The sequence below is a fragment of the Peromyscus californicus genome, unplaced genomic scaffold (genome assembly GCF_007827085.1).
Source record: "Peromyscus californicus insignis strain IS unplaced genomic scaffold, ASM782708v3 Scaffold_4__1_contigs__length_199733344, whole genome shotgun sequence".
NCBI classification, from domain to species: domain Eukaryota; kingdom Metazoa; phylum Chordata; class Mammalia; order Rodentia; family Cricetidae; genus Peromyscus; species Peromyscus californicus.
In genome coordinates this window covers 45,584,717-45,610,986 of record NW_026294562.1, presented here as the reverse complement: position 1 = coordinate 45,610,986, position 26,270 = coordinate 45,584,717, and the positions used below count along the sequence as shown (strand labels likewise).

The 26,270-nt window shown below is 36.4% G+C and overlaps 1 protein-coding gene across 5 annotated transcripts in view; it reads right to left on the bottom strand.

Moving 5' to 3' along the window:
• Nucleotides 1–26,270, bottom strand: part of Vps13a (vacuolar protein sorting 13 homolog A) — a 216,783-nt gene that overhangs the window by 123,446 nt on the left and 67,067 nt on the right. For all 5 annotated transcript variants that reach the window (XM_052713824.1, XM_052713819.1, XM_052713820.1 and 2 more), the window contains exons 24-31: nt 17,545–17,629; nt 14,057–14,211; nt 13,245–13,401; nt 9,245–9,324; nt 7,625–7,684; nt 7,252–7,405; nt 6,345–6,461; nt 6,158–6,261 (exon numbers count right to left, since the gene is read on the bottom strand). In XM_052713824.1, the coding sequence (XP_052569784.1) occupies nt 6,158–6,261; nt 6,345–6,461; nt 7,252–7,405; nt 7,625–7,684; nt 9,245–9,324; nt 13,245–13,401; nt 14,057–14,211; nt 17,545–17,629 (912 nt within the window). The remainder of the gene's footprint in view (nt 1–6,157; nt 6,262–6,344; nt 6,462–7,251; nt 7,406–7,624; nt 7,685–9,244; nt 9,325–13,244; nt 13,402–14,056; nt 14,212–17,544; nt 17,630–26,270) is intronic.

Genomic DNA, 26,270 nt, shown 5'->3' with positions numbered 1-26,270 from the left:
GCCCAAAGAACTGGCCTAGAGAGATGGCTCAGTAGTAACGAGTACTTACTATTCTTCTAAAGGACTAGGTTTCAATTCCCAGCACCCACATGACAGCTCAAAACTGCTTGTATCTCAGTTACACAGGATCCTGTAGCTGGAGAGTTTTCTCTCGGGGGTCCCGCCAAGCCCCGGCAGTCCCTTAGCCCACTTATAAAATAAACACACAGATGCTTATATTATTTAAACTGCTTGGTCATTAGCTCAGGCCTATCATTGTCTAGCTCTTTCTCTTATATTCAGCCCATTTCTATTAATCTATACTTTGCCACGTGGCTCGTAGCTTACTGATACCTTACATCTTCCTTGTCCTGGTGGCTGCAGGCAGTCTCCACCTTCCCTTCCTGTTCCCTCAATTCTCTTCTCTGTTAGTCCCGCCTATACTTCCTGTCTGGCTATTGAACAATCAGTGTTTTATTTATTAACACATTTGCCATACAGAACATCCCACAGCAGGATCCAACAACCTCTTCTGGACTCCCTGGGCAGCAGGCATGGACATGGTGCAGAGACAGACAGAAAAACATGAGAAAACATCCATGACATAAAATAAATAAGTGAATTTCTTACAAAGTCCCAAAGCATCACCAGAATTTTTCTCTGACCAAAAAGAGAGACAATAAACCTTGCTGACCTCAGGCCCAGGTAAAGATACAAAATCTTAGAGATAAGGACAAAGAAAGGTTGACTGAACACCAAAGTCCCTTTATTACCCAAGGAAAGGACCAGAAGCCTTCATTAGAGCAGACCATGAGAAGTCCTCTTTAGCTTGGATGCAGTAAGGTATTTATTCAGTCTTACATTAGAAGTCAAGAAGCAATCAAGATGCCTGGAGGAGAAACAGATCCTCAAGAACATCCCATTTCTGAGACTAAAGAATGCTTGGCCAGGAATGAAACTGACTGTCAAAGTATTCTGAGCTGGTTATTTTTAGGTATCAATTTTATTGGCTAAAAAATGCCTAAGACAAGGCCAGGAAGATGGGTCAAAAGGTAAGGGTACATGGGCTGGAGAGATGGCTCAGAGGTTAAGAGTACTGGTTGCTCTTCCAGAGGTCCTGAGTTCAATTCCCAGCAACCACATGGTGGCTCACAGCCATCTGTAAGGAGATCTGGTGCCCTCTTCTGGCCTGCAGGCATACATGCAGACAGAACAGTGTATATGTAATAAATAAATAAATCTTTAAAAAAAAAAAAAAGGTAAGGGTACTTGCCACTAAGTCTGATGAACTGAATTTGATCCTCAGAACCCATACTGTGAAGTGAAAGGAATCCTGCAAGTTTTCCTAGGACCTCTACATGGATATCATAGTATGCCATCACAACTGGAGGAGGGAAGGGAGGAGAGAGAGAGAGAGAGAGAGAGAGAGAGAGAGAGAGAGAGAGAGAGAGAGAGAGAGAGAGAGAGAGATGTCTTGGGCATTTGTAAAACACAACTTTGAGTTTGTCTGGAGGGGTCAAAAATTAACTAAATGGGATAAGACCACCCTATGGGTTAGGGTCCTGGACTGAATAGAAAGGAAAAAAAGTGAGAAAGCCAATTGTATTTTCTTTCCTCTATGTAGCCCTAGCTGGCCTGACATTTGCTATGTAGACCATGATAGCTCTGAACATACAGAGATCTGTCTGCTCTGCTTCCAGATTGCTGGAATTAAAGGTGTGTGCCACCATGCCCAATCTAAGGATTATACCATTGCTTCACATTCCTTCAGTTGTATGTTATACCTACAGTTGAGGCTATGTTGCTAGGATTCTGGTCCATGCTGACATTCTGACTTTCCCTCTACTCTTATCCCACAGAAAGTTGTCATTTTACACGTTTGGCTCTTTACTTAATATTGCAGGCTGTTGTCCCATGTTCCTGATGCATGCAAACTTGATGGGTAGTACTGGGGTTGAGGGAGAGGAAGTATATTAGTTATTTTTCTTGTTACTGCGACTTAGTTAGATCCCCAGAGCCTACCGAGTTAGATCCCTGGAAGTAGAAACCATGGAGGACCTAGAAACACTACTTACTGGCTTCATCATGTGTTGTCCTACCTCCAGGTTTCCTGCTTCAGTTCCTGCCTAGCCTTCCCTTGGTGATGGATTATAACCTTCAAGTTGTTAGATGAAATAAACCCCATCTTCCCCAATTATTTTTGTACAAAACTGTTTATCACAGCAATAGGAAAAGTAACTAAAATAAGACACAGTCTAAATTAAAATAAAGACCCAGAATTCCTGGGACTCACAACCAGGCTGCCAGATGAAACTCTACCAGCTGAGTGACCATAACAGGTAAAACTTTATGTACTTCGATTTTGGTACCCTAAAGCTGAAAACAAGATTCAGATCTGTATGGGATTTATGATTATTATTTAAATTAAAATAAGTGATCAGTAAGCAGTAGTAGGAAATTATCATGTAGAAAAGAAGTAAAATTAAGACTGAGGCTTAACCATACACAATCTTTGTTGATGCACACCAAACATTTAAGAATAAAACAACACACATCTCACAAATTTCTGGTAGAAAGTAACTGGCATGAATTACTCTTCAGAAGACCTTTATTCAGAAAAAGATGGAGCATGATAGTCATGGGCAAGCATGATAGGGCCCAGAAGCAGGAGGGTCTGGCCTTCAGGCCCCAAGAGGAGCTTCATTACAGAGAATGAATGGCATGGCAGAGTCCTGAAGGAAAAGAGACATCAATTCCCAAGAACAAAGGGAAACAATAACTTTCAGTGAAGTCTGACAGGGTACATAAGGGGAGGCATTCCATGTGACCTAGCCAAAGAACCAGGAGTCAGGTAGAAATTAGATATGGGTAAAGTTGTAATTCAAAGTTGCCTTCAATATGGGTAGTCAAGAGGTTGAGGCTGAAATTGTCTTAACAGTCACAGCAAACAAGTGATTTTAATAGTCTGGACTAAGGGAGAGACTACCAAGAGAGTGGTCTAGTGTGGGCAAGGGAAGACTGTAACCTAATAGAAATAATTTCTCAACTAATTTTATGAAGTCATAATGAACCTGATAACAAATCTAGAAACAGAGAAAACTAATTAAAAATGCATTTATATTTGTCGCCCAAAATTAACAAGCACTCAAAACTGGATTTAAAAAGAAACTTAATTATCAAGATGTCTTTATATAAAAGGAGACAAGAATCTAGTAAAATGTTGTTTTATTTCAGTGAAATATGTCTTCAATAATATTAGTATTATACAACAATAAACTTGTAAATGGAGAATGTGGCTCTAATTAATACACAATGACTTGGTCTGACAGTTAAAATCTGTAACAGTAATGAGTTTAATTTATCAGTGACACCTTAGAGGACAACAGTCGATGTATATCACAGCATAATGACCTCAACATTTTAATACAGAGTAAAAACCTTATGCTGCTCTGGTTATTCAATGGAGTATTTCATGTAAAAAACTACATACACTGGAATCCAAGGAAAATGATAGTGGAGCAAGACAACAGAAGAAAGAGACTTTTCAATTTGTACCTCTTTTAAGCTATATTTTAATTTGGCCATATTTTAAAAATAAAATACAGAAGGAAAAATCAATGTTTGGTGCTATAATTCATTTCTGTTACTATCTGTACAGCTTTTAGTAGATAATTTTATTTCTGTCAGCATCACTTTCTAGAAAAATAAAAATGTATGCTCTATCCTTCATTGTCCTATATATATATATATATATATATATATATATATACACATACTATAAATCTTAAAAGTAAAAGTGACAGAGGAGCAAATAATAACTTTGGAAATTATCATTAGTATTAAAAATCTTGTTCCTTATTTCTACAAGTCATGCAAATTTGGAGACTTCTGTGCTAAATCACTCTTTATTAATATACATGCACGTATATATAATTTTTGTTTCTCACATAAAATCAGTTGATGACTATCAGTGATGATGACCGAACTGGAGAGATGGCTCAGCAGTTAAGAGCACTTACTGCTATTCCAGAGGACCTGGGTTCAGTTCTCAGCACCCACATGGAAGCTCATAACTATCTGTAACTTCATTTCCTGCTATGGGCCACAGAGGAATGTATTATGAGAACTCTGCTGGTTATGGCAAAGCCACTACCTGAAGGGATCAAGGAATTCCTTCAGAGGAAGCCAAATTCTAAGGAGCTTTTGGTGTTATTTGGCTTGTTATATATCAGTTGTCTTCTGTTATGAAAATCATATGTGCCTTCACAGCTTTCTCAATTGATTTTTTCCTAAGAACTGCTAACAATGTGGACTGATCACTATTTGGACATATACATTGTAGGTATTTGGAGAACTACCTCAGGAAAGACTTCCTTTCCTCAGGCCCATCTCTTTCTTCTCCTTTTAGTGTTGGAATCAGAGGTCTCCCTTAGCCACATTCAAGGACTAACAGGAATAACAGTCCAAACGACCACATAATAAGTCTCCTGAAAATAGGGTAAATTCCACACACCTAGGTCAGGTAGACCTTAAGAAATAGCTTCGCACAATTTAGCTCAGACCCTCCTCTTCTTACAGCCTTACTAACTTTATAGACCTCTAACTCCTTACCTAACCACTTCTAGGAATATTTAGATAATCTAATGCGCTGACAGCTATGCACAGCCAGAACCCCAATTCAAGACTCCCTGTAATTATCGTCATTGGCAGCATCTGGTCAGGTCCATCCCCAGTTGGAGGAAAGTACCTTACCAGAGATACCTCTGTACTCTCTAAGAACAGACTTAAGCATCCAGACAACCTGTTTGAGAAGGCCTGGTGGATGTGCCAATTAAGCTTAACCTTCTCCTTTCCAAAGTCTTATCTCTAGCTTTAGATTCACCCTTAACAATTAACTCAGAACTAAAGGGTTCCAACTTAAAAATACACCTAGCTGTGATGGAAGTTGCCTAGCCAAGTGGCCTAGAGATGGAGCACACTCGCCAGAAACAGTGGGAGCAGACAGCTTGGAGGAATAAGGGTCAAAGGCATAAAAAGGCAGTTTTATTTTCAGAGAAGGATTTAGAGGTAGAAGGAGACAGAGAGGAAGAGAGGAGTGGAGAACTTGAGGATGGAGAGAAAACTAAGAAGGACAGGAGGATTATGACCACAGAGAATGCGTGGATAAGATGGAAGATGAGGAAGAGCCAGATGGGGAAGTACCAGCTGGGTAAGAACGAGAGGAGAAGAACCTAGATGAGGCAGAATTCAGACAAGAGAAATAAGATTTTTTTTTTAAGATTCATTTATTTATTATGTATACAAGTGTTCTGTCTGGGAGCTGGAGAGATGGCTCAGAGGTTAAGAGCACTGACTGCTCTTCTAGAGGTCCTGAGTTCAATTCCCAGCACCCACATGGTGGCTCACAACCATCTGTAATGAGATCTTGCACCCTCTTCTGTATACATAATAAATAAATAAATCTTTAAAAAAAAAAAAAAAAAAAAAAAAAAAAAAAAAAAAAAAAACAAGTGTTCTGTCTGCATGTACGCCTACAGCCAGAAGAGGGTGCCAGAACTCCTGAGTTCAGCAACCACCATATGGTTGCTGAACTCAGGACCTCTGGAACAGCCATGGCTCTTAACCACTGAGCCATCTCTCCAGCCCAGTTTGGGATATTTAAAGACAAAATACTTTTATTTTTAAGTGTTCTTAAAAGAAGCATTATTAGCAACACTCCTCCCCCAACCACCCAAAGAGCCTATTTGTTCCAAGAGCACTGCATACTTAAAAAATCATAATCTTAATTTTATAAATAAAAGACTAGATTGGGTAAGTGAAAGGGTCACACAAATATTAAGTATTAAAGCTAAAAAATCAATTGTGCTTGACTCCAAAACCCATTATGCATAAGATACTGCTAATACATGACAATTCCCTATCTAATTGATACGAAAATTATATATACTTAATGATATATTAGTACTTAGTAAGAAAAAAAAATGTGAGATGGCTTAGTGGTTAAGAGCACTTGTTGCTCTTCCAGAGGACCTGGGTTCAAATCCCAGCACTCACATGGCAGCTCACAATTGTCTGTAACTCCAGTTTCAGAGGATCTGACACCTTCAAATAGACATAAATGCACAAAACACCAATCCACATGAAATAAAAATAATTTAAAAAAACCCCAAAATCTCACCTTTTTGTATACAGCCATTTTATCAGAATCTAACACAATTATATTCCTTAGTTTTGCATTTATTTCAGTAACTAATGGCTTCATAATCATCTCAGAATCAAGCCCTAAAGGAATAAAACAATGAATAATTGCTTTTCTTTGTCTTCAATTTGATAATTTTAAATATATTTTCATGACATGATATTACCTTCAATCTTAATTTCAGAAATGTTTTGTTTCTGATCCTGAATAAAAATCCGTAAACAAGATAATTCTGCCAAAAGCTGCAAGGTAATAATATCTTCATTCGTGGGTAGCTTTAAAGCTACAAAACAAAAATCACATTGCAACACAAAGAAAGGTTTAGTAATTACCACACTATGCCTGGCAGCAAAAATATCACCATAAATAATTATAACATCAGATTTACAATTCAACTATAAAGCAAAGAGAAAATACTCCCAACTGAATTGAGAACTCTAAAAATGAGTTATCTAATGAATACAAACACAAATAGGCCAAAGACTGCTCTTAGAGGCGACAATCATTTGAAACTAAGAAATTAAAACAATAACTATGAATCTTTGAGACAACTATCATTATGGAAAGCACAAATACCCATAGTTCTAAATGGTAACTGATAGAGTATCTCTAATTCAAAATTCCAAAATGCTCCAAAATCAAAGGCTTTTTAAGCATTACCATTATACTCAAGAAGTTTTGGATTTAAAGTATCTCAAGTCTTAACCTGCACTCTGATTAAAAACAACCATGACAATACTCAAATGTGGTCAGTTACTTTTTTTTAATTTAAAATAATGTCATATAAACTTTAAATCAAATATTTCTTGTCTAATTTTCAACTCAAATCTATTACATAATAAACATCTTTTCTTGTAGCAGTAATCAGTCTCTTTATCACTATTCTCTAAAATTAACCGAGTATATGATAAATCATTTTAGTTATTTGTCTAATTAAAAGGAACACCAGAGCCTAAAATTACTATTCCAATTGGTGACCCCCCCTAAAACACACACACACACACACACAAGCCCTGCCCCCAAAAACCCAAACAACAACAAAAACCAAAAACTTAAATTTTAAAGAAATATACCAAGTTTTTTAATGATATCTCCTTTGTCTTCAGTCTCTGCAGCAGACACTGGGGCAGACTGTTGCTCTAATTGTGGCAGGATATTATTAAGATAATTCATTGTATTGAGAAGTGCTTCAGTGTGTAAATGAATATCCAGAGAGGAAAAATTAACCTATAGAACAAAACTGATTTTAGTACTAGGTCAAAAAAAACATCTGACTTGATGGTCTTTAAAAGACCCTATGATTTGTGGTATAAAGCATATAATTTAAAATACTCAGCTTTATCCTTGGGAATCTTATAATTCTAATTATAAAATAATTATTGGTAAGACATCTAGACATAGAAACACAATTTCTAATTTTAAAATAAGTTAATTATATATTCATACCTTAATAAGTTGTAAAACATTGTTATAGGTACATTTCAAATTGGGTGCATTTTTTTCAGCCTATCCAAAGAGAAAATGTATCTATTAGAACATGATAGGAAGATGTGTTATGTCTACAATTGCATGATAGTTGTAAATTTTTCAAGATCTGTACACTATATATAAATTAACTATAACTGAGGTGGATAGTATGTTACATACATACATACACACATATATATGTACATATATTAATTAAGCAACTGTTTGACCAGAACAAGGCAACTGCTTTAATATAACAAACAAAATGTGCTAAATATGGGTTTATCTAGCACTTGCAAGTATTCAATTAAGATTACACACTATCTTTCATATTATCTAGAGACAAAAATGTTATATAGTATCAAGTATAGAGAACAATCATTTGGTCCTCAAGAGCGCTGAATGGTTCTTCCTTATTTTTCTTGTATTTGAAATAAAATTTGTGACAGAATCATCCAGAAGTACCCAAACACTTGTCTTTCCAAATATTCTTACATTGTCTTTGACAATGAGATAATTATAGATTTATAGGTTACTACCTGATGTTTTGATGAACGTATACAATGTAAAAAGTTTAAGTAAAGGTAACTTACATATCCATCAACTACTTTACCTACCATCTATTGTTGTGAGACATTTGAAATTTACCTTTGGATATATACATTATTATTGACTACAGTTACTCTGCTATCCAACAGATCTCAAAATCTATTCCCACTTCCTATCTGAAACAATTTCCTTTTGTCAACAATTCCTCATTCTTTACTTTCACAGTAGTCCCATCTTGCAGTAGCCACCATTTTTTTCCACATGTATGAGTTCAATTTTATTAGAGTCTACATATAAGTAAGATCATCCTGTATTTTTCTTTCCATGAATAGATTATTTCATTTAACATCACGGCCTACAGACTGATAATTGCAAATGACACAATTTATCCTTTTTGAATAGTAATACACTTAATACGCATAAAACACAATTGCTTTATTCATTTTCTTTAGAGTTTGTATATTCTAAAATCTGACTCAAATATAACAACAAAAATCTTTAAAAATATCACCAATCATGGAAGCAAAAATGGTCTTAACTATGGTAATAATCTCTTGGCATAATTCTTATTAGAAAGTAATTATTTAAAACATACACAATGCTAAATTAAAACAAAGAATAATTCATAAATAGACCACAGTACATACAGAAGATTCATAAAAGTTTTAAAGATATTACAAATCAATATAAATGGAATGCAATGACTGACACTTAAAAAGCAGGTAGCCAGACAATGGCAGAAATGAAGTAAATTCATCCTTTTGCACCACATACAAAAAGAAATGTCATCAACACTATACATTTGATTCTTTTTCAATAATCTGGTGGGAAAAGTCAACCGAGAGGCCCTTTCTTCTTGGAACATAGGGTACTTTGTTCGCTGTATGAAGTATCTGTGAATCAAGACTACAGGACAATAATGACAAAACAGAAAGACCTTTCAAACAGAGGAATTGACTAAGTTACTAAGTTACTAAGGATTAAGCACACTAAATTATAAATTTAAATACTACATCAGCCTGCCAATCAGGTGAAATCAGAACTGCTTACCCTCACAAATTCCATTGTTAACAAATCCTCAATTGTGTTATCCAGGGTGGTGATCAAATAAATTGGTTTCTTGTTTTCATCTAAAAATAGTTTAAGGATTATTTCTTGGTAGGAAAATTATACTAAGATAAATGAAGGCATTAGTAATTATTATTGAAAAAGATTTCCCTAGATTCTACTCAATAAGGTTCCCTCTTTGTTTTTTAAACTCAAAAAGTGTCATTTCTCCATACAATGTATCCTTTGTACTTCAACACGAAAATCTCAAACATTCCTACATCTAGACAAGTCAGTAGCAAAACTAGCAGGTTGTTAAAGAAGAACCAAAATAACTTTTGGTGGTAATGAAAGAGCATGAAGAATTCTAGAATTGAGTCATAAAAATGCCTTGAAATAAAAAAGCCAGTATCTCTGAAAATGCTAGTTGTTGAGACATCAAGAAAGTATTACCTGTTAATACATATTAGATAAAAATCAGTCTTAGCAGTACACAACAGTTTACTAGTTACATTACCGATTCTGTTCAAAATGAGATATTCTATGAGAACTGCTAGAGGAGAGATATCTGTATAACCCTTAAGACTATCATTGTCAAATTACTTATGGCTGCTAAAAATCAGTATTCTAGAGACTGGGATAAAGGACTACAAACTAAGTAACTTACTCTTACAGAGGAAAACATAGCACATGCCCATGTACCCCTTCAAACTTAAAAACTCTGAGTACATGAACCAGCTCCCTATTTTAGGTATTAACTACATTTTTCAACATTAAGAAGATCTACACTTCATTCACACATTAACCAGCTTCTTGAACAGCTGTTTATCAGATCATTTGCTTTTCACAAAACAATTCTGCTACTCACCCCTTCTCGGAAAATAAGAGCAAACTGTTTTAGGATTAGGTACAGTAAAGATGGTATATAATGCTTTTTGTTTGCAAATATTTACTTATGCTTTGCCTTTGAGAGACAAAAATAAGCATAAACATAAAAATTAACCATGGCTATACTACTACTTCTGGATTACTAGAGTTTTGTGTGATATTACATTTATGTTCTGACAAATAAAGCTTGCCTGGAGATCAGAGGGCAGAGTTAGCCACTAGTTAACCATAGAAGCCAGGTGGTGGTAGCACATGCCTTTAATCCCAGCATTCAGGAGGCAGAGGCAGGCAGATCTCTGTGAATTCGAGGCCAGCCTGGTCTACATAGAGAGTTCCAGGATAGCCAGGGCTACACAGTGAAACCCTTAAGCACTAGAGAACACTATATAAAATATATATTAGAGAACACCATCCAGTTGGTTTACTTCTCTTTCCAATAATCAAAAAAAAAATTACATTAGGGGCAAAAGAACAGAATATACTTTTGACATAACAGAACAAAAATTGAATACCTATATATGATCTTTGTGTGAATAAGAGATAACTGTGACAGAGTCCACCACACTTAAGTTAGTGCAACCAAGAGGTAACTGTGACATAATCCACCACATCCAAGTTTGTAAGATCAAGAGATAACTGTCATACAGTGTACCACATTCAAGTTAGGGAGACCAAGAGATAATTATAACACAGTCCATCACACTCAAGTTCCCAAAAGCTGGAGAACAAGGAGACAATGTGATACCATACAAATGCATGTCCTCTGACCTACATTTGGGTTAAACTACTTAATTTGATCCATAATTTTTACAAGAGTCAATGAACTTAGCAGATGTCACTCATCAAAGAAACTATGACAAACTGGTACACGAAAGGTTCTCGACATCATGTATCATCAGAGAAATTCAAACTGCCATTTTATATATACATTAGAAGTACTCAAGCCCAGACACTAACAGAATGCTGACAAGGATGAACAAAAAGCACTCTTATTTCTTACCAGCAAAAATGAAAAATGATATAACCACTGGAAGAGTTTGGTGGTTCATTACAAATGTTATATATTTAACATATAATCCACCACTTAATGCTCCTTAGTATTTACCCAAAGAAACAAGACAGCTTAGGTCTACACCAAAATCTGCATATAGTTATTTATAGCATCTTTATTCAAAATTTTCCAAAACTTAAAAGAAGTCAACATGTCCTTTATAAAGTGAGTAGACAGATAACCATAATAGATATCTATTATGCATAGGTGGATAGGTAACAATAATGTTCTTAGACAAAGGAATATGATTTATTGGTCAACAATAACTAGCTGTCATGAAAATATAAGAAGATTTAAACACAGATAACTAAAAGAAGCCAACCTTAAAAGGATGTACACTGTATTTTTCCAATCATATGTTCAGATAAAAAGGAAAGCATGGAAGACAGGGAGATTTTAAGCCAGGTACCACAGAGGAAGGAGTGGAGGACAGCAGATATTCAACACAGTGAAAACATGCTTATGGTGATACCAAACACATAAGTTTAACACAAATGTTTAAGTCTAATGCAAATAATGGATTTCAGGTGATAATAATGTGAATAGAATCAACTATAACAAACACATCACACTGTTGGGGAAGTTGATAAGTGAATGATGTAATTTGCAGTTAAGTGGATACACTTAGAGAAGATTGTATTCAATGAGGTAATCCAGGCTCAGAAAGACAAATGCAACATGTTCTCTCTCATCTGTGGTCCTAGCCCCAAATATCTAGATTTATGTGCTGATACAACCCCTCATTAAAGAAGCTTCTCTTTCTTCTTTTTCCTTCCTCCTCCTCCTTTTTTTTTTTTTTTTTTTTTTTTTTTTTTTTTTTTTTTTGGTTTTTCTAGACAGGGTTTCTTTGTGTAGCCTTGGCTGTCCTGGAACTAGTTCTGTAGACCAGGTTGACCTTGAACTCACAGAGATCTGCCTTCCTCGGCCTACCAAGTGTTATTATTAAAGGTGTGCACCACCACCGACCACCTGGAAGAAGCTTCGATTTATAACAAATGAAAACTATGGCAGAAAATCACAATACAGAGATCAATGGATACACTGATGTGACAGTTGCTACATTTATGGCTCAGGAAACAAACATCATGGAAGAGGGAGTGGAAAGATGATAGGAGCCAGGAAGTCTGCTGTGAATCAGTCTCTTCTAGAAATGGTTGCACAAATAGGACCAGAACAATGGCAATATCAGTAGCCATGCTAGTGTGGAATAGAGAAAATTTCACAGGGTCTTGACACTAGACAACAAACTATAGGCAACTAATGACTGCTGAAGAGAGGTAGAATTAGCCTCTCCCAGGGATGATCACCCAAGCTATTTATTTAATACAAAGTTGTCAGCCCTCAAGTCATCCATATACATGCAACAAAAACATACTCAGCAGATTATATTTATGTATTTGTGTATACACACATATATGTAATATTCAAAGAAAGAAAGGTACTATTGATTTGATAGTAGAGGGTGTGTGGGAGGGGTTGGAGGGGAAGGGAAGGGTAAGTGCTGTGGATATTGCTCTGTATGCTGTGAATGTGTTGCTCTGATTGGTTAATAAATAAAGTGCTGATTGGACAATAGCCAGACAGGAAGTATAGGCGGGACAAAGAGAGAAGAGAATTCTGGGAAGAGAGAGGAGTTGTGAGTGAGACACAGAGGAAGCAAGATGTGAAGATAGAACTGAGAAAGGGTACCAAGTCGTGTGGCTAAACATAAATAAGAATTATGGGTTAATTTAAGTATAAGAGCTAGTCAATAGTTAGCCTGAGCTAACGGCCAAGCAGTTTTAATTAATATAAGCCTCTGTGTGTTGACTTAGGTCCAAGCATCCCTAGGGCCGCAGGAGCCAGGCAGGACCAGGAAAACTTCAGCTACAGGTAAGTGATGTAATTATATTTTAATTAAAAATGTATTAAAGAAAATAAACTAATATAAATTTGAATGTAATTGTCTCTCCTTTTTTCAAACTATTTCATAATATAAATATATTGATTCAAAGTCTAAGGAACAGAAAATTCTACAGTAGGTAAACAAATTTGAAAGTAATTTATATATTTTAATAGTCTTACCTAAGTATTCTGGACATTTTAACCAGAACTCCTTCAAAAAGGCATTTGCTTTCAAATCAAATTTTCTAATCTCAACTTCTGTACCCAATCCTAAAACACCCATTTCTAGCACGGGTAGTTCACAGTCTCCCACAAGGTGATAAAATTGAATCAAAACCTGTAGAAGAAAGGCAAAGCACATAGGTCACCTATGTGATAACCATGTATGAATACAGAAGATATATATGTAGTATGTTAAGAATTTAAACTTAGTATTGATTTTTTATTTTCCCCCACACATACAATGCATATTTACATTGTATAATCATCATCAAAAAATATGTATTGGAAAACTGCCCACAATATACCACTTAAACACTAATTCTTAAGAAAGATAAGGGCCCTGCTGGCAGTCGGATCAGGATACACCCTGGTGCATGAGCTGGCTTTTTGGAGCCCATTACCTATGGTGGGACACCTTGCACAGCCTTGATGCAGGGAGAGGGGCTTGGACCTGCCTCAATTGAATGTATCAGGCTTTGCTGACTCCCCATGGGATGCCTAACCTTTTAGGAGGAGGGAATGGGGGATAGTTTGGGGGAGAAAGGCTGGTAGGGAAGAGAGAAGGGAACAGAGGAGGTAGTTGGTAGGTAAAATGAACAACGAATTTCTTAATTAAAAAAAAAGATAATCTTAAAAAAATGAAGGAAACCATACACCATATCTCCATATACCTTGAACAGTATCTATTAGTAAAGACAGTATATAAGTAAACTGCACAAAGTATAAATGACAATTCACATAACCGACATTTATGTAATCATAATACATACCTCTGCTACTTCAAACCGCATCTTAAGTTGAATTAAATTCATTGAACTATTTTTCTTTTGTAATTTTTTAGGTCCACAACTTTTAAATTTAGATAGAATTTGAGGATAATCTTCCAAAGGACTACAGGGTGCATCAAAAAATTCCTCCTCTGAATCTAAATTTAATAAAATATTTTAAGTCAACAACAGAAGTAATCTATGTTTATCATTTTTATATTTTTTCTGAAATAATGTAAGCATTAATATGCTATGGGTCTATATTAAAAGTTGAACACAAAAGCTAGAGAAAAGAATACAGAAATTAATTTTGAATAAATAACATTGCAAAGAATAAAAATTATAGAAATTATAAATTATGTAATCTTTGGCATAAAATCATTTTTTAAGATTCATTTTTATTTTTAATTATGTATATTTGTGTGTATCTGTGTGCAGGTGCCCACAGAGTACAAAGGAGGGCAACTTTTATTCTTGAGCTGGAGTAAGAGGCAGTAGAGAGCTGCCCAGTGTGAGTGCTGGGAACTGAACTATGATCCTATGCAAGCACATCATGAACTCTTAAACACTGAGCTCTCTCTCCCAAATCAAAAATGAAAAAAATCAACTTTAAAAACTCATATATATTGTTTTATAACAAAAAACAATAACATGTATTTAAAATAATGATTGTGTACATTATGAATACTGAAAGCAACATACTACGTTATCCTATATCTGGATAGTGTAACAGGACTCAGTTTACAATTCTGTAATATTAGCAACAGAGGCCAGGCCCAGAAATGTTAATAGAGCATCCCTTTAACTACAGCTTCATTTAATGTAATTTTATTTATCAGTAATCAACCATGTTATAAAAATAGTAGATGAAAGATTCCACTTATCAACTACTCAAAACAATGAAAACAGTTTTAAATTGAGTAGTGTGAGGAGTTCTCACACTACCTGCCCCAACCATGACCTATACTTTTGTCAGTAGATTTACTGTAGGGTAAAAAGGAAAAGCTTCCCTTTGATGATTAAAGTTTACAGGTTTGCTGGAATGAACTGACTACAAACAGCAGAAAAGATACAAAAATGAATTAATATGAACTGGGGTGAGAGAATCAACCACAACACTGTGATTGTCCATGTGTTCCAATGAGGTCCATATATTCCAGCTTTCTTTACACGGGAGGGAAAGATGAGGAATGTAACAATTTTAGGGAAAGAGCAAATTATTTAGGTACAGGAATGGGTCCAATGCTCAGACAATGGCTAGTAAATATCTTTGAGAATTAAATATACCAAACTGATTAACAATTGCCCATATGTGAATTCAGTACAGGTGTGGTTACATTTTTTTTTTTTTTAGGGGTGGGGGAGAGTTGGGGTTTGAGACAGGGTTTCTCAGTGTAGTCCTGGCTGTCCTGGAACTCGCTTGTAGACCAGGCTGGCTTCTAACTCACTGAGTTCCACCTGCCTCTGCCTCCTGAGTGCTGGGATTAAAGGCTTGAGCCACCACTGCCCCATCTTGCTTACCTTCTTTAAGTTTTCCCTGCAGGCATGAATTAATAAAAATTTAGGAAGAAACTATTGTTAGTTGCTGATAACTTGTTTTCTTTGGCAGATTAGGTCTTTGGGAGGTATCTTAAAGATTTTCCATTATGTCCTACAAGGACCTTTAATTTAAAAGTTACCAGCAGAGCAGAGTGCCATGTTTCCCTAGAATTTATATTAAAAGTTTAGGATCCAAAACAGTAAAAATATTAAACCACTTAGTTACACTACTGGAAGGAGATGGCTATTAAAAAGGGAAAATCACTCTTCTTTAAGGACATGGCCCCTACCAGAATGCTCATGCCTCAGAGGATAGCCGCACACTCATGTGCATATGTGTTGCACTACTTGGACTCAGGAGTTATTAATAACAATAACAAAGGACATAAGTCAGAGATACAGAGTGTTGAGGACAAAGGGAGGTTGGAAGGAGTAGTGGTAGATGGATAAGATTAAAACATGCTATATAAATTTATGAAAATTTCAAAGATAAAAAATATTACAAAAAGGACTAGTAAAAGAAAGTTCAAAACATACTAAACTGCAATACATCCCTAATTAACTAAAACTGGTTAGAGCACGTGATTTCATACATAACATCTCTCTGCTCACCACATACCCACAAAAAATTTCCCAGATAACAAAAGAATACAAAACTTTCTCTGAGATTTAGTCTTCTTTAAAGTCTTGAAAATGGATCTCTGCGAGTTCGAGGCCAGCCTGGTCTACAGAGCGAGATCCAGGAAAGGCGCAAAGCTACACAGAGAAACCCTGTCTCGAAAAACCAAGAAAAATAAAAAAATAAAAAAATAAAGTCTTGAAAATATAGGATATATTTTTTTCCAACATGGCCATGAAAAAAGCAGGCATGTGACAGTGGAATATTTCAAAATAAGTTTTATATGTAAATGCAGATATTAAAATATCATTTTCCTCCTTAACAAAAAAGATTAGAAAAAAAGTTTACTATCTCAAATTTCTTCAAATACTACATTATAAATTAGGCATCTATAAACTTTCTTTTTTTTTTTAATGGCAAACTCAATAATGACTTCTGTTAGTAATACTTAGGTTTAAAATTACAAATTATTCTTGTTAAAGTGATACCACTACAAATGTAACTTTAAAGATTACTTAAATTATATTATTTTAACGAATCTGAGGAACAATGCTGCCGCCTGGCATTCCCTATAACTGGAGGACAGATCATTCCCAACGAACACCATCTTGCACGAGGACTCTACTGAGACGAGTCTATAAGCAGTACAGAAGGAGCTCTGCTAATAAAGCACAAGCTTCCCTTTCATATGGATGCTAAAATGCACATAGGACAGTACCTCTATACTGCTGTCTCCCTCTACAATAAAGCCGTTCTTCTTAAAAATATGTAAATGTATCTAAAATTATTTAAAAATTATCAGGGAGGATTTCAGACAATGGTGTTTTGATCATGTTCACTGTCCCTCTGTAAACTCTTCCAGATCCACCCCCACTTCTCTTCCCACCCAAGCACCAACTTTGTGGTGTTTTGTTTTGTTTTTCCTCCTCCTCAAGGCCAACTTGCACTAGCTATTCTTTGAAGTCAGGCCTTCTTCGGAAGCATGGTCAATGCACTCTTATCACAAGGTCGCTGACTTTACTCTGGATGATAAGCCTCACCACCTACAACTTGAATCCCTCAACTTAGAAGCCCACCTTTTTCTTTCCTTTTGTTCCAACTTGTAATCACCATTTGAGTGACTCATTTCTGAATGTATCTGATGTACATGTGACATAAACTTTAATTTGTTGATTTTTTTCTTATTAATCATTCTATACAGAGAAATTAATGTTAAAAGAAAAAGATGTTTATACCCCTACCCATAATTATCTGAAAAAAAATCCCTCAAATGTAAACTACCTCAATTATACATGTGTAATAAAGAAAAAATTTTTAAGCAGTTTCACTTTACCGTCTTCAGCAACAGAAGGCTGTTCAAATAAAGGGATTAACTTCTGAGAAATCTGTGATACTGGCAAAGAAGTAGATGCTTGAATCTAAAACAAAAGTAACTTACTGTCAATCAGAATAAAGACATTTTATACAAATTTATATAATAATTTTGACCAAAAAAACCTACTGAATTCAATCTGAGAAGAAATCAGGTCTAAAGCCTAATTAATTATATGATGTATGAAACTTAAAGTGCTTTGGATTGTATCTCAGTTGGTAGACAGTGTATGACGAAAAGTCCTAGGTTTAGACCCCCCAAAAACACCACATAAAGCTAGGCACTGTAGATCATGCCATTAATCCTAACATTTGTGACAGGAGGCAGAAAGATAACAAATCTGTGTCATCTGGCCAGTCTAAAAAAAAAGGAAGAAGTGCTTTTACAGAAGTAATATGCTCAAAGTATATTATATACTAGTATAAAAATGCATGTTTATAACCTAGTATAATAATTATTTTTAAAGAAAGTACTTTTTTAAGTTTGTTGGTAAGTATAATTGTGGAGCTCCTATAGTAACTTCCTTGGGAATCTCTAAGGATTGTGAGATCTGTTTTAACTTGAAATTTTACTTAGCCTAGAAACCAGCTCAAGGACATCTTTGAGAAGCAAGCCCAAACCTGATATTAAAAACTGAACAAAGTGTCCCAGCATAGGCCCCAGGCTCCAAAAAGCCAGCTCATGCACTAAGGTCAGGTCCCAGTCCCACTGCCTGGGGCCCTCCCAAACAGTTCAAGCTAATCACCTGTCTCACTTATCCAGAGGGCTCCTCAGCTATTGGTTCATAGTTCATGTGTTTCCACTAGTTTGGCCATTTGTCCCTGTGCTTTTTCCAATCATGGTCTCAACATCTCTTACTCATACAATCCCTCCTCTCTCTCGCCGAATGGACTCCCGGAGCTCCACCTGGGGCCTGGCCGTGGATCTCTGCATCTGCTTCCATCTGTCATTGGATGAGAGTTCTATCATGACAGTTAGGGTGTTCGGCCATCCGATCACCAGAGTAGGTAAGTTCGGGCTCTCTCTTGAACATTGCCAGTAGTCTATTGTGGAGGTATCTTTGTGGATTTCCGGGGACCTCTCTAGCACTTTGCTTCTTCCTATTCCCATGGGGTCTTCATTTATCATGGTCTCTTTTTCCTTGTTCTCCCTCTCTGTTCTTGATCCAGCTGGGTCTCCCGCTCCCCTAAGCTCTCTTCCCTCCGACCCTTGCCCTCCATTAGTCCAGTTTGCTCATGTAGATCTCATCCATTTCTCTGTCGTTGGGCGATTCCTGTGTCTTTCTTAGGGTCTTCTTTACTAGGTAGCCTCCCTGGAGTTGTGAGTAGCAGTCTCATCCTTTGTTTTACATGTAGTATCCTCCTATGAGTGAGTACATATCATGTTTGTCTTTCTGAGTCTGGGTTACCTCACTCAGGATGATTTTTTTCTAGATCCATCCATTTGCCTGTAAACCTCATGATGTCATTGTTTTTCTCTGCTGAGTAGTATTCCATTCGTATATGTACCACACTTTATTTATCCATTCTTCAGTTGAAGGGCATCTAGGTTGTTTCTAGGTTCTGGCTATAAAACAATGCTGCTATGAACATAGCTGAGCATGTGACCTTGTGGTATGATTGAGCATTCCTTGGGACAATTTGCTCAGCCTGGGTGAAGGGAGGAGGGGACTGGACCTGCCTCGACACAATCTACCAGGCTGAGCTGAATCCCAAGGGGAATCCTTGCCTTGGAGGAGGTGGGAATGGGGGATAGATTGGGGGGAGGGTGGGGGAAAAGAGGGAGGACAGGGGAATCCATGGCTGATATGTAAAATTAAATTAATTATAAAATTTAAAAAATCATTATTAAAAAAAGAACTGAGAAGCATACACTGTTATTTTAATTTTTAATGATATTTCAGCAAATATACTGTTTTAGGAAAATTAATAAAAACATATAATGCAGTTTAAACAAAACAAGACTTAGAAGGTAAGGCAGACGAATCTCTATGAGTTCTGCAAACAGATCTCTGAGTTCCAGGACAGCCAAGGCTACCTTGTGAGACATTGACTCCAAGAAAAAGTAAATCAATATAAATAACACAACTGAATCTTTCACCAATACTATGAAACAAAACATTAATATATCTGACCTAGAAGAATCCTACATATTCCTTTTTTTTTTTTTTTTTTTTTTTTTGAGACAAGATTTCTCTGTGTAGCTTTGTACCTTTCCTGGAACTCACTCTGTGGCCCAGGCTAGCCTCGAATTCACATAGATCCACCTGGCTCTGCCTCCTGAGTGCTGAGATTAAAGGCATGTGCCACCACAGCCCGGCTGAATCCTACATATTCTTTATTGATCACATTCCCTATCACCACCAAATATAATATTGTTTTATTTGGTTGTTTGGATTTAACCTCCTACAAAAGACTTTCTAAACAATATAAGCCTTTCTAAGTCGCAGAAAAGACTACTGCGACATACATTTTTCTATGGCATCCTAATTAAAATACTTAAATTTAATCATACTGATGACTTATCAAATTTTCCCTATTAAATTGCATTACACATGTAAATAAGTCAGAATGTACAGTAGTGGTACACATACCTTTGTGGTAACCAACAGCTCTCTACTTGAACTGAAGATCTGCCTAAGAAGAAAATCATGCCTGGCAATATAAACTACCAATTACCCAGGGCTACTGAAGTCATGGATATCAAGGAACCAATAACCATCATTTTAAACCAGCATAATCCCTAACCACATTCTAAATATTTGTCCTTATATCCATTGATAAATGTAGTCCTCAGCCCTCACCAAAGTAACTTGTCTTTACAATAGATGAAGGCCACTACAGAAAACCACAACCAATTAAAATGAAAAGTGTGGAGCCCAATCCTAATAGATATATCTACAAAACAACTCTTGTACCTAAATTTCAGAGAAAACAGCAAAGAAGGGGGCAGAAAGATTATATAAGCCAAAGGACCACAGAGTTTGTTGCTCTGAGACTGTGCCTCTTAGTAATGTCAGAACCTACATCTGTAATGGCTCACCAACACGGCTACCTAAACATGAGCTGAACAAGAACAAGAGTAACAATAAAATAATAAAGTGGACAAGGGAAAGATGACACTCAAAGCCTACAAGAAGAACTACAAGCAACTATGGAATGCTGAGAGTGAGAGAAACAGACTTCCCCAGGGAAGAGCACACCAATTGGTTATCCAATAAATGGTCTTCCCTAAAAACATATGTACAAGCTAGTATTATACAGACTAAGTTATATTTAGGAATATATTTATGAATATGCATTATATGGATATATGTGCATACACATAACAATTTATAAAAGAAGGGCCCTTAAATAAGAGAAAAATAGGCATAAATGAGAGAGTTTGAAGGGAGAAAATAGAAGAGAAAAATTATGTAATTATATTAGCTCAAAAATATAAGAAATAATTGGAATATGGTCAGTGTATATTCTTCTACAACTCTTGGGGGAAAAAAAACATCTGCTTACAGATTTTTGATTTTACTTTCAAGCCACTCTAAGGACTTGAACATGCTTTTAATACTTATATTCAAAACTTTTCCAACTAGAATTGTTTATGGTTACTTCTATTAAGTACTATCAAATTGTCTTCAGCAGTGATTTCAAGTTTATACTGATATCAGCAGAGAATAGATTTCATATGAATCTTTATTCACAAATACTTAGGGGTTTTCAAAGATTTAAATTTTGTGAATCTTACCACGAGTTAATTACAATTTTGCAGTAGGTACTCATAGCACCACAAACTACTTGTTTTCTCTTTCAGAAAGTCTCTTCATTCAGGGGCAAGATAGCAATACAATTCTTGAACTATAGCTACTCGATAGGAATATATAAAACCTAAGAAAAAGCTCACTAAATTTTCAAAGAAAAAACAAAGCCATGAATCCAGGAGCTAGATCCATATAAAGAACACTACAAACAAGGGAGAAGCCTTCTTCATTCTTCCTGTGATCATGAGACATTGTCTTAGGAACAACCTCTGTTTCCACTTCTAAAGTTTTCAAGTTTATTAACTATGTTTTTGAGAACTACTGCTCTATTACATCCCCTTTTATATTTGTTAGGTCTGGAAATGCAGGTTTTAATGAACTGATGCAACAATTGACAAATATTCCTATCCACTATCCTCTGAATACCACATTTTCTTAGAAGGTAGCCATCACTCCTCACTGCTACATGTACCTGTATTTTTTTTTTTTTTCAGAGTAGGTCTGTCTTAATTTGGGTTCTATTGCTAGGATAAAATAGTAAAACCAGCTTGGAAAGGAAAAAAACAATTTACTTCATCTTACACTTCCAGGTAACAGTCCATCACTGAGCTAAGTTACGGCAGGAACTTAAAGCAAGAAACTGAGGACATAAATGAAAACATAAGCCATGAAGGAATGCTGCTCCCTAGCTTGCTCCTTATCACTTCCTCAGCTTGCTTTCGTATATAACCCAGGACCACTTTTCCAGGGCTGGACACCCACAGTGGCATGAGCCCTCCCACATCATTAACCAAGAAAAATGACTCACAGTCTTGCCTACAGACCAAGCAGATGAGGGCATTTTACTCAAATGCGTTTCTGTCTTCCTAAGATGACTCTGGCTTGGGTCAAGTTGACAAAAACTAACCAGCACAAATTTCACAGTATTTTTAATCCATTTCTTTATTGATAATTACATTTTCACAGCTTTTTAATATTATAAATAACTATGAGCCTTTTAGCCTACATCTCTGTGTGGCCACACATTTTCATTTCTCTTAGATAAAAATGTAGAATTCTTAAATCACACAGTAAATATGTATTTAACTTTATTTAACAAAATTACCAAAGGGGTTACAGATAGTACCAATGAATGACTGTAAATTCTCATCATGTCAATACCTCAACATGGGGGTATCTTTTTAAAAATTTTAGCTATTCTAATCATTCTTTGCTTGTTTTGGTTTTTCCGAGACATGGTTTCTCTGTGTAGTTTTGATGCCTGTCCAGGATCTCACTCTGTAGACTAGGCTGGCCTCAAACTCACAGCGATCCGCCTGGCTCTGCCTCTTGAGGACTGGGATTAAAGGCGTGTTCCGCCACAGCCTGGCCTAATCATTCTTTAATTAAATATGGATGCATTTTCCAAGTTATTAATTAAGTTGACATCTTTTCATATTATCTATTTCCCTTATTTATTAAGCTGTTGATCTTACATATTTTGGATGCAAGTAATTTGGAAGATAAATACATTATAAGGATTTTTTCTTTTATACATGGAAATGTACATGGACTGACCTTGCTTTTTGTTTTTAATTTAAAAAAGTAGTGTGTGTGTGTGTGTGTGTGTGTGTGTGTGTGTGTGTGTGTGTGTATACAGGTGTGCTCATACCACAGAGTGCTTATGTAGGTCAGAGGACAGCTTAGTGTTGGATCTCTCCAACATGACTACAGTGGTGTGAAGGAGAATGGCCCCATATGTTCTTAGGTTTGAATACTTGGTCTCCAATGGGTAAAATTGTTTCACAAGCATTAGGAGGTATGGCTTTTATTGGAGGAGGTTTGTCAATGTGGGCAGCCTTTACCGTTTCAAAAGCCCATGCCATTCTGTGTGTCTCTCTGCCTAATGATGATGATAGTGGTTGTCACAAGACATAAGCTCTCAGTTACTACTTTAGCAGCATGCCCATCTGTTGCCACCATGCTTCTCGACATGATAATCATGGACTAACCCCTCTGAAACTGTAAGCAAGCTCCCAATAAACTTTTTCTTCTCTAAGTTGCCTTGGTTGTAGTGTTTTGTCATAGCAGTAAAAAAGTAACTAAGACAATAACCATGTAAGTCCTAGAGACTGAATCAGGTCCCCACGGGCTCTGCAACAAACACCTTTACCCGTTGGGCCATCTCACTGGCTCTTTTTCTTCTTTTTAACAGCCTTTGAAAAAAACAAAAATTTAAATTTCCATAATGTCCAATTGCTTTTTTTTTTATGTTATAATTTTTAAGGTATTTGTTACAAGTATATGTGCTGTTTTCCTTGTATTTGTTTTGTTGTTTTGGTTAAAAAAAGTTCACATCTTTGGCCTTTACATTTACATCTGTGCTCTATCTCAGGTTTGACTGTCTACATGGTGTTACTGAGAGGCTGCAAGTTCATTTATTTTCCATATGATATGTTTCTGAGCAGTAAGTCTCAAGTATGCTCAAAAGAGTAAATATCATCTGAGGACAATGAGGTAAAAGACAAGTGACCATAGTTGCTGTAAAACCAAGGGAAGAGTTGAACACCAGAATTTGCTGGGAGTGTTAGAAGTGTGGTCAAGGCTAGCAGGAAGCCTGGTGCATCCCTATAACTTGAATAATAATAAGAAAAAAAAGTTTATATTGCTCAGGCAAAAATGGTTTCAAACAAAACTGGAATGTATATAATTTTATCTCAAGCTAGTATCAAAACTGTCAGGCAGTGACTTAGGGGCAGTCAGATACAGCTGAAAACCTACATCTATTTTGTAAACACACATGCTATCATCCAGCATTTGCTGTTTAATTTACATGAAAAATGCTGAGTACAATTAGTCTAATTCTTAAGGGCCTACAAATTGTGGAAAGATAAATGTGCACTGGCTTCAACTTAAAGTCACCAGCTGCATCCACACCTAACAGGGAGTAACCATGCCCTTTGAAACTTTGAAGCTGGAAACTAACTTCTCTCTAGCTATCCAAGTTCTAGATGACAATTTCTTCCAATATAAGGCTGTGTATTATACAGCAGAAATCTGTTGTTCTATGTGGTAACCACCATCAATTACCTTAGGTAGATGTGTTCCTGGTTGTTTCTGCTTTTATTCTTTGGAGAGCTTGCCACCCAGCTCCCAAATAAATACACCCACAGAGGATTATTCTTAATTACAAATGCCTGGCCTTAGCTTGGCTTGTTCCTAGTCAGCTTTTCTCAACTTAAATTATCCCATTTATCTTTTGCCTCTGGGGTTTTATCTTTATCTATTTTATAGACCTTTCTTTCTTACTCTGTTACCAGTTTTTAGCTGGGTGGGCTGGCCCCTGATGTCCTCCTCTTTCTTCTCTTGCTCCTTCTTCCCTCCCAGATTTCTCCATCTATTCATTCTCTCTGCCTGCCAGCCCCAACTATCCTTTCTCCTGCCTCACTATTGGCCATTTAGCTCTTTATTAGACCATCAGGTGTTTTAGACAGGCAAAGTAACACAGCTTCACAGAATTAAACAAAAGCAACAAAAAAGAATGCAACGTATCTTTGCATCCTTAAACAAATGTTCCACAGAATAAATAAATGTAATACATCTTAAAATAATATTCTACAACAAAGATAGATGTTCTATATAACTTATAGCTCCTACTTTATCACTTGTGACTTTATCTTGCACTCTGACGTTACAAAGACAGTTCAAACCTCATGAGCCAAGCTCTGCTAATTTCAAGCCTTTTTATTTCATCTTCATCTCTTCTCTTAGCCTTCACAGAATTTAAAAAGTTCATGCTATTGCTCCAAATTGGGCTTCTGATTTTGGAATGTTGCAAGCAGTTTGACCTTTTACTCTTAACAACCAAAACTCCAAATCAGCAATGAGGCTTGTTCTAGCTAGTCTCATGTCAACCTGGCACAGGTTGCAGTCATCTGAGAGGAGGGAATCTGAGTTGAGAGAATGCCTCCAAAAGTTCTTGCTGTAGGAATTTGTTGTGTAACAGTTTCCGCAAGAGATTAAAACATTCCATCCTGCAGAAAGATCCTTAAGCAGGAAAGTAAACAACTCAAAATAGCTTCAGGAAGTCCCTGAATCTGATCAGAATCACTAGGTACTTCCCTGCCACAATAAGCAATAGAAGCTGAGAGTCCTTCTCAGACTGAATGAATGAAGCTGAGCTGCAAAGACTCTGAGACCAGACCAGCTGCTTGAAAGAAGCAGAAAACAGCTGAACTGCCTAGAAGTTAAGACCAACTGAGGCACTGGAAAGGACACCCTACAACCTTTTGAGCTGCCTGTAGGCTGTGCAGTGTGCTGCAGATGCTCAGGTTTGTGAGCTGTCACACCTGCTAGGATTAGTTTTGGTGGTACAGCTGTCTTTGAGTCATTTCTGTTCCTGTAAGTAACTCCTCATACAACTGAATATAAACCCCAATAAAACTCATGGTTCATTACATGAGTGAACTTTGACTTAGTGAATTAGACTTTGGTGGTATTTGTACTTTGGTCTGCTCACTATCTGAGATGAGTAGATACGTTTGTTGCATCATCCCAGGAAAGGTTTTGTCACACAACAGAAAGTCTGTGGGGCATTTTCTTAATTAGTGATTGATGTGGGAGAATTAGCCCTCTGTGGGTGGTGCCACCCCTGGGTTGGGGTCCTGGGTTAATATAGGGAAGCAGGCTGAGCAAGCCTTAAGAAGCAAGCTAGGAAGCAGCACTCCTCTATGACCTCCATAAGCTCCTGACTCCAGGTTTCTGCCCTGTTTGAGTACCTGCCCTGATTTTCTTCAATGATGGACTATGATGCCTTGACTTCCTTCAATGATGGACCATGATGTGGAAATGTAAGCCAAATAAACTCTTTCCTCCCTAACCTGCTTTTGTTCATGGTATTTCATCACAACAATTATAACCCTAACTAAGATAAGACTTTTGCTTTCTTATAATC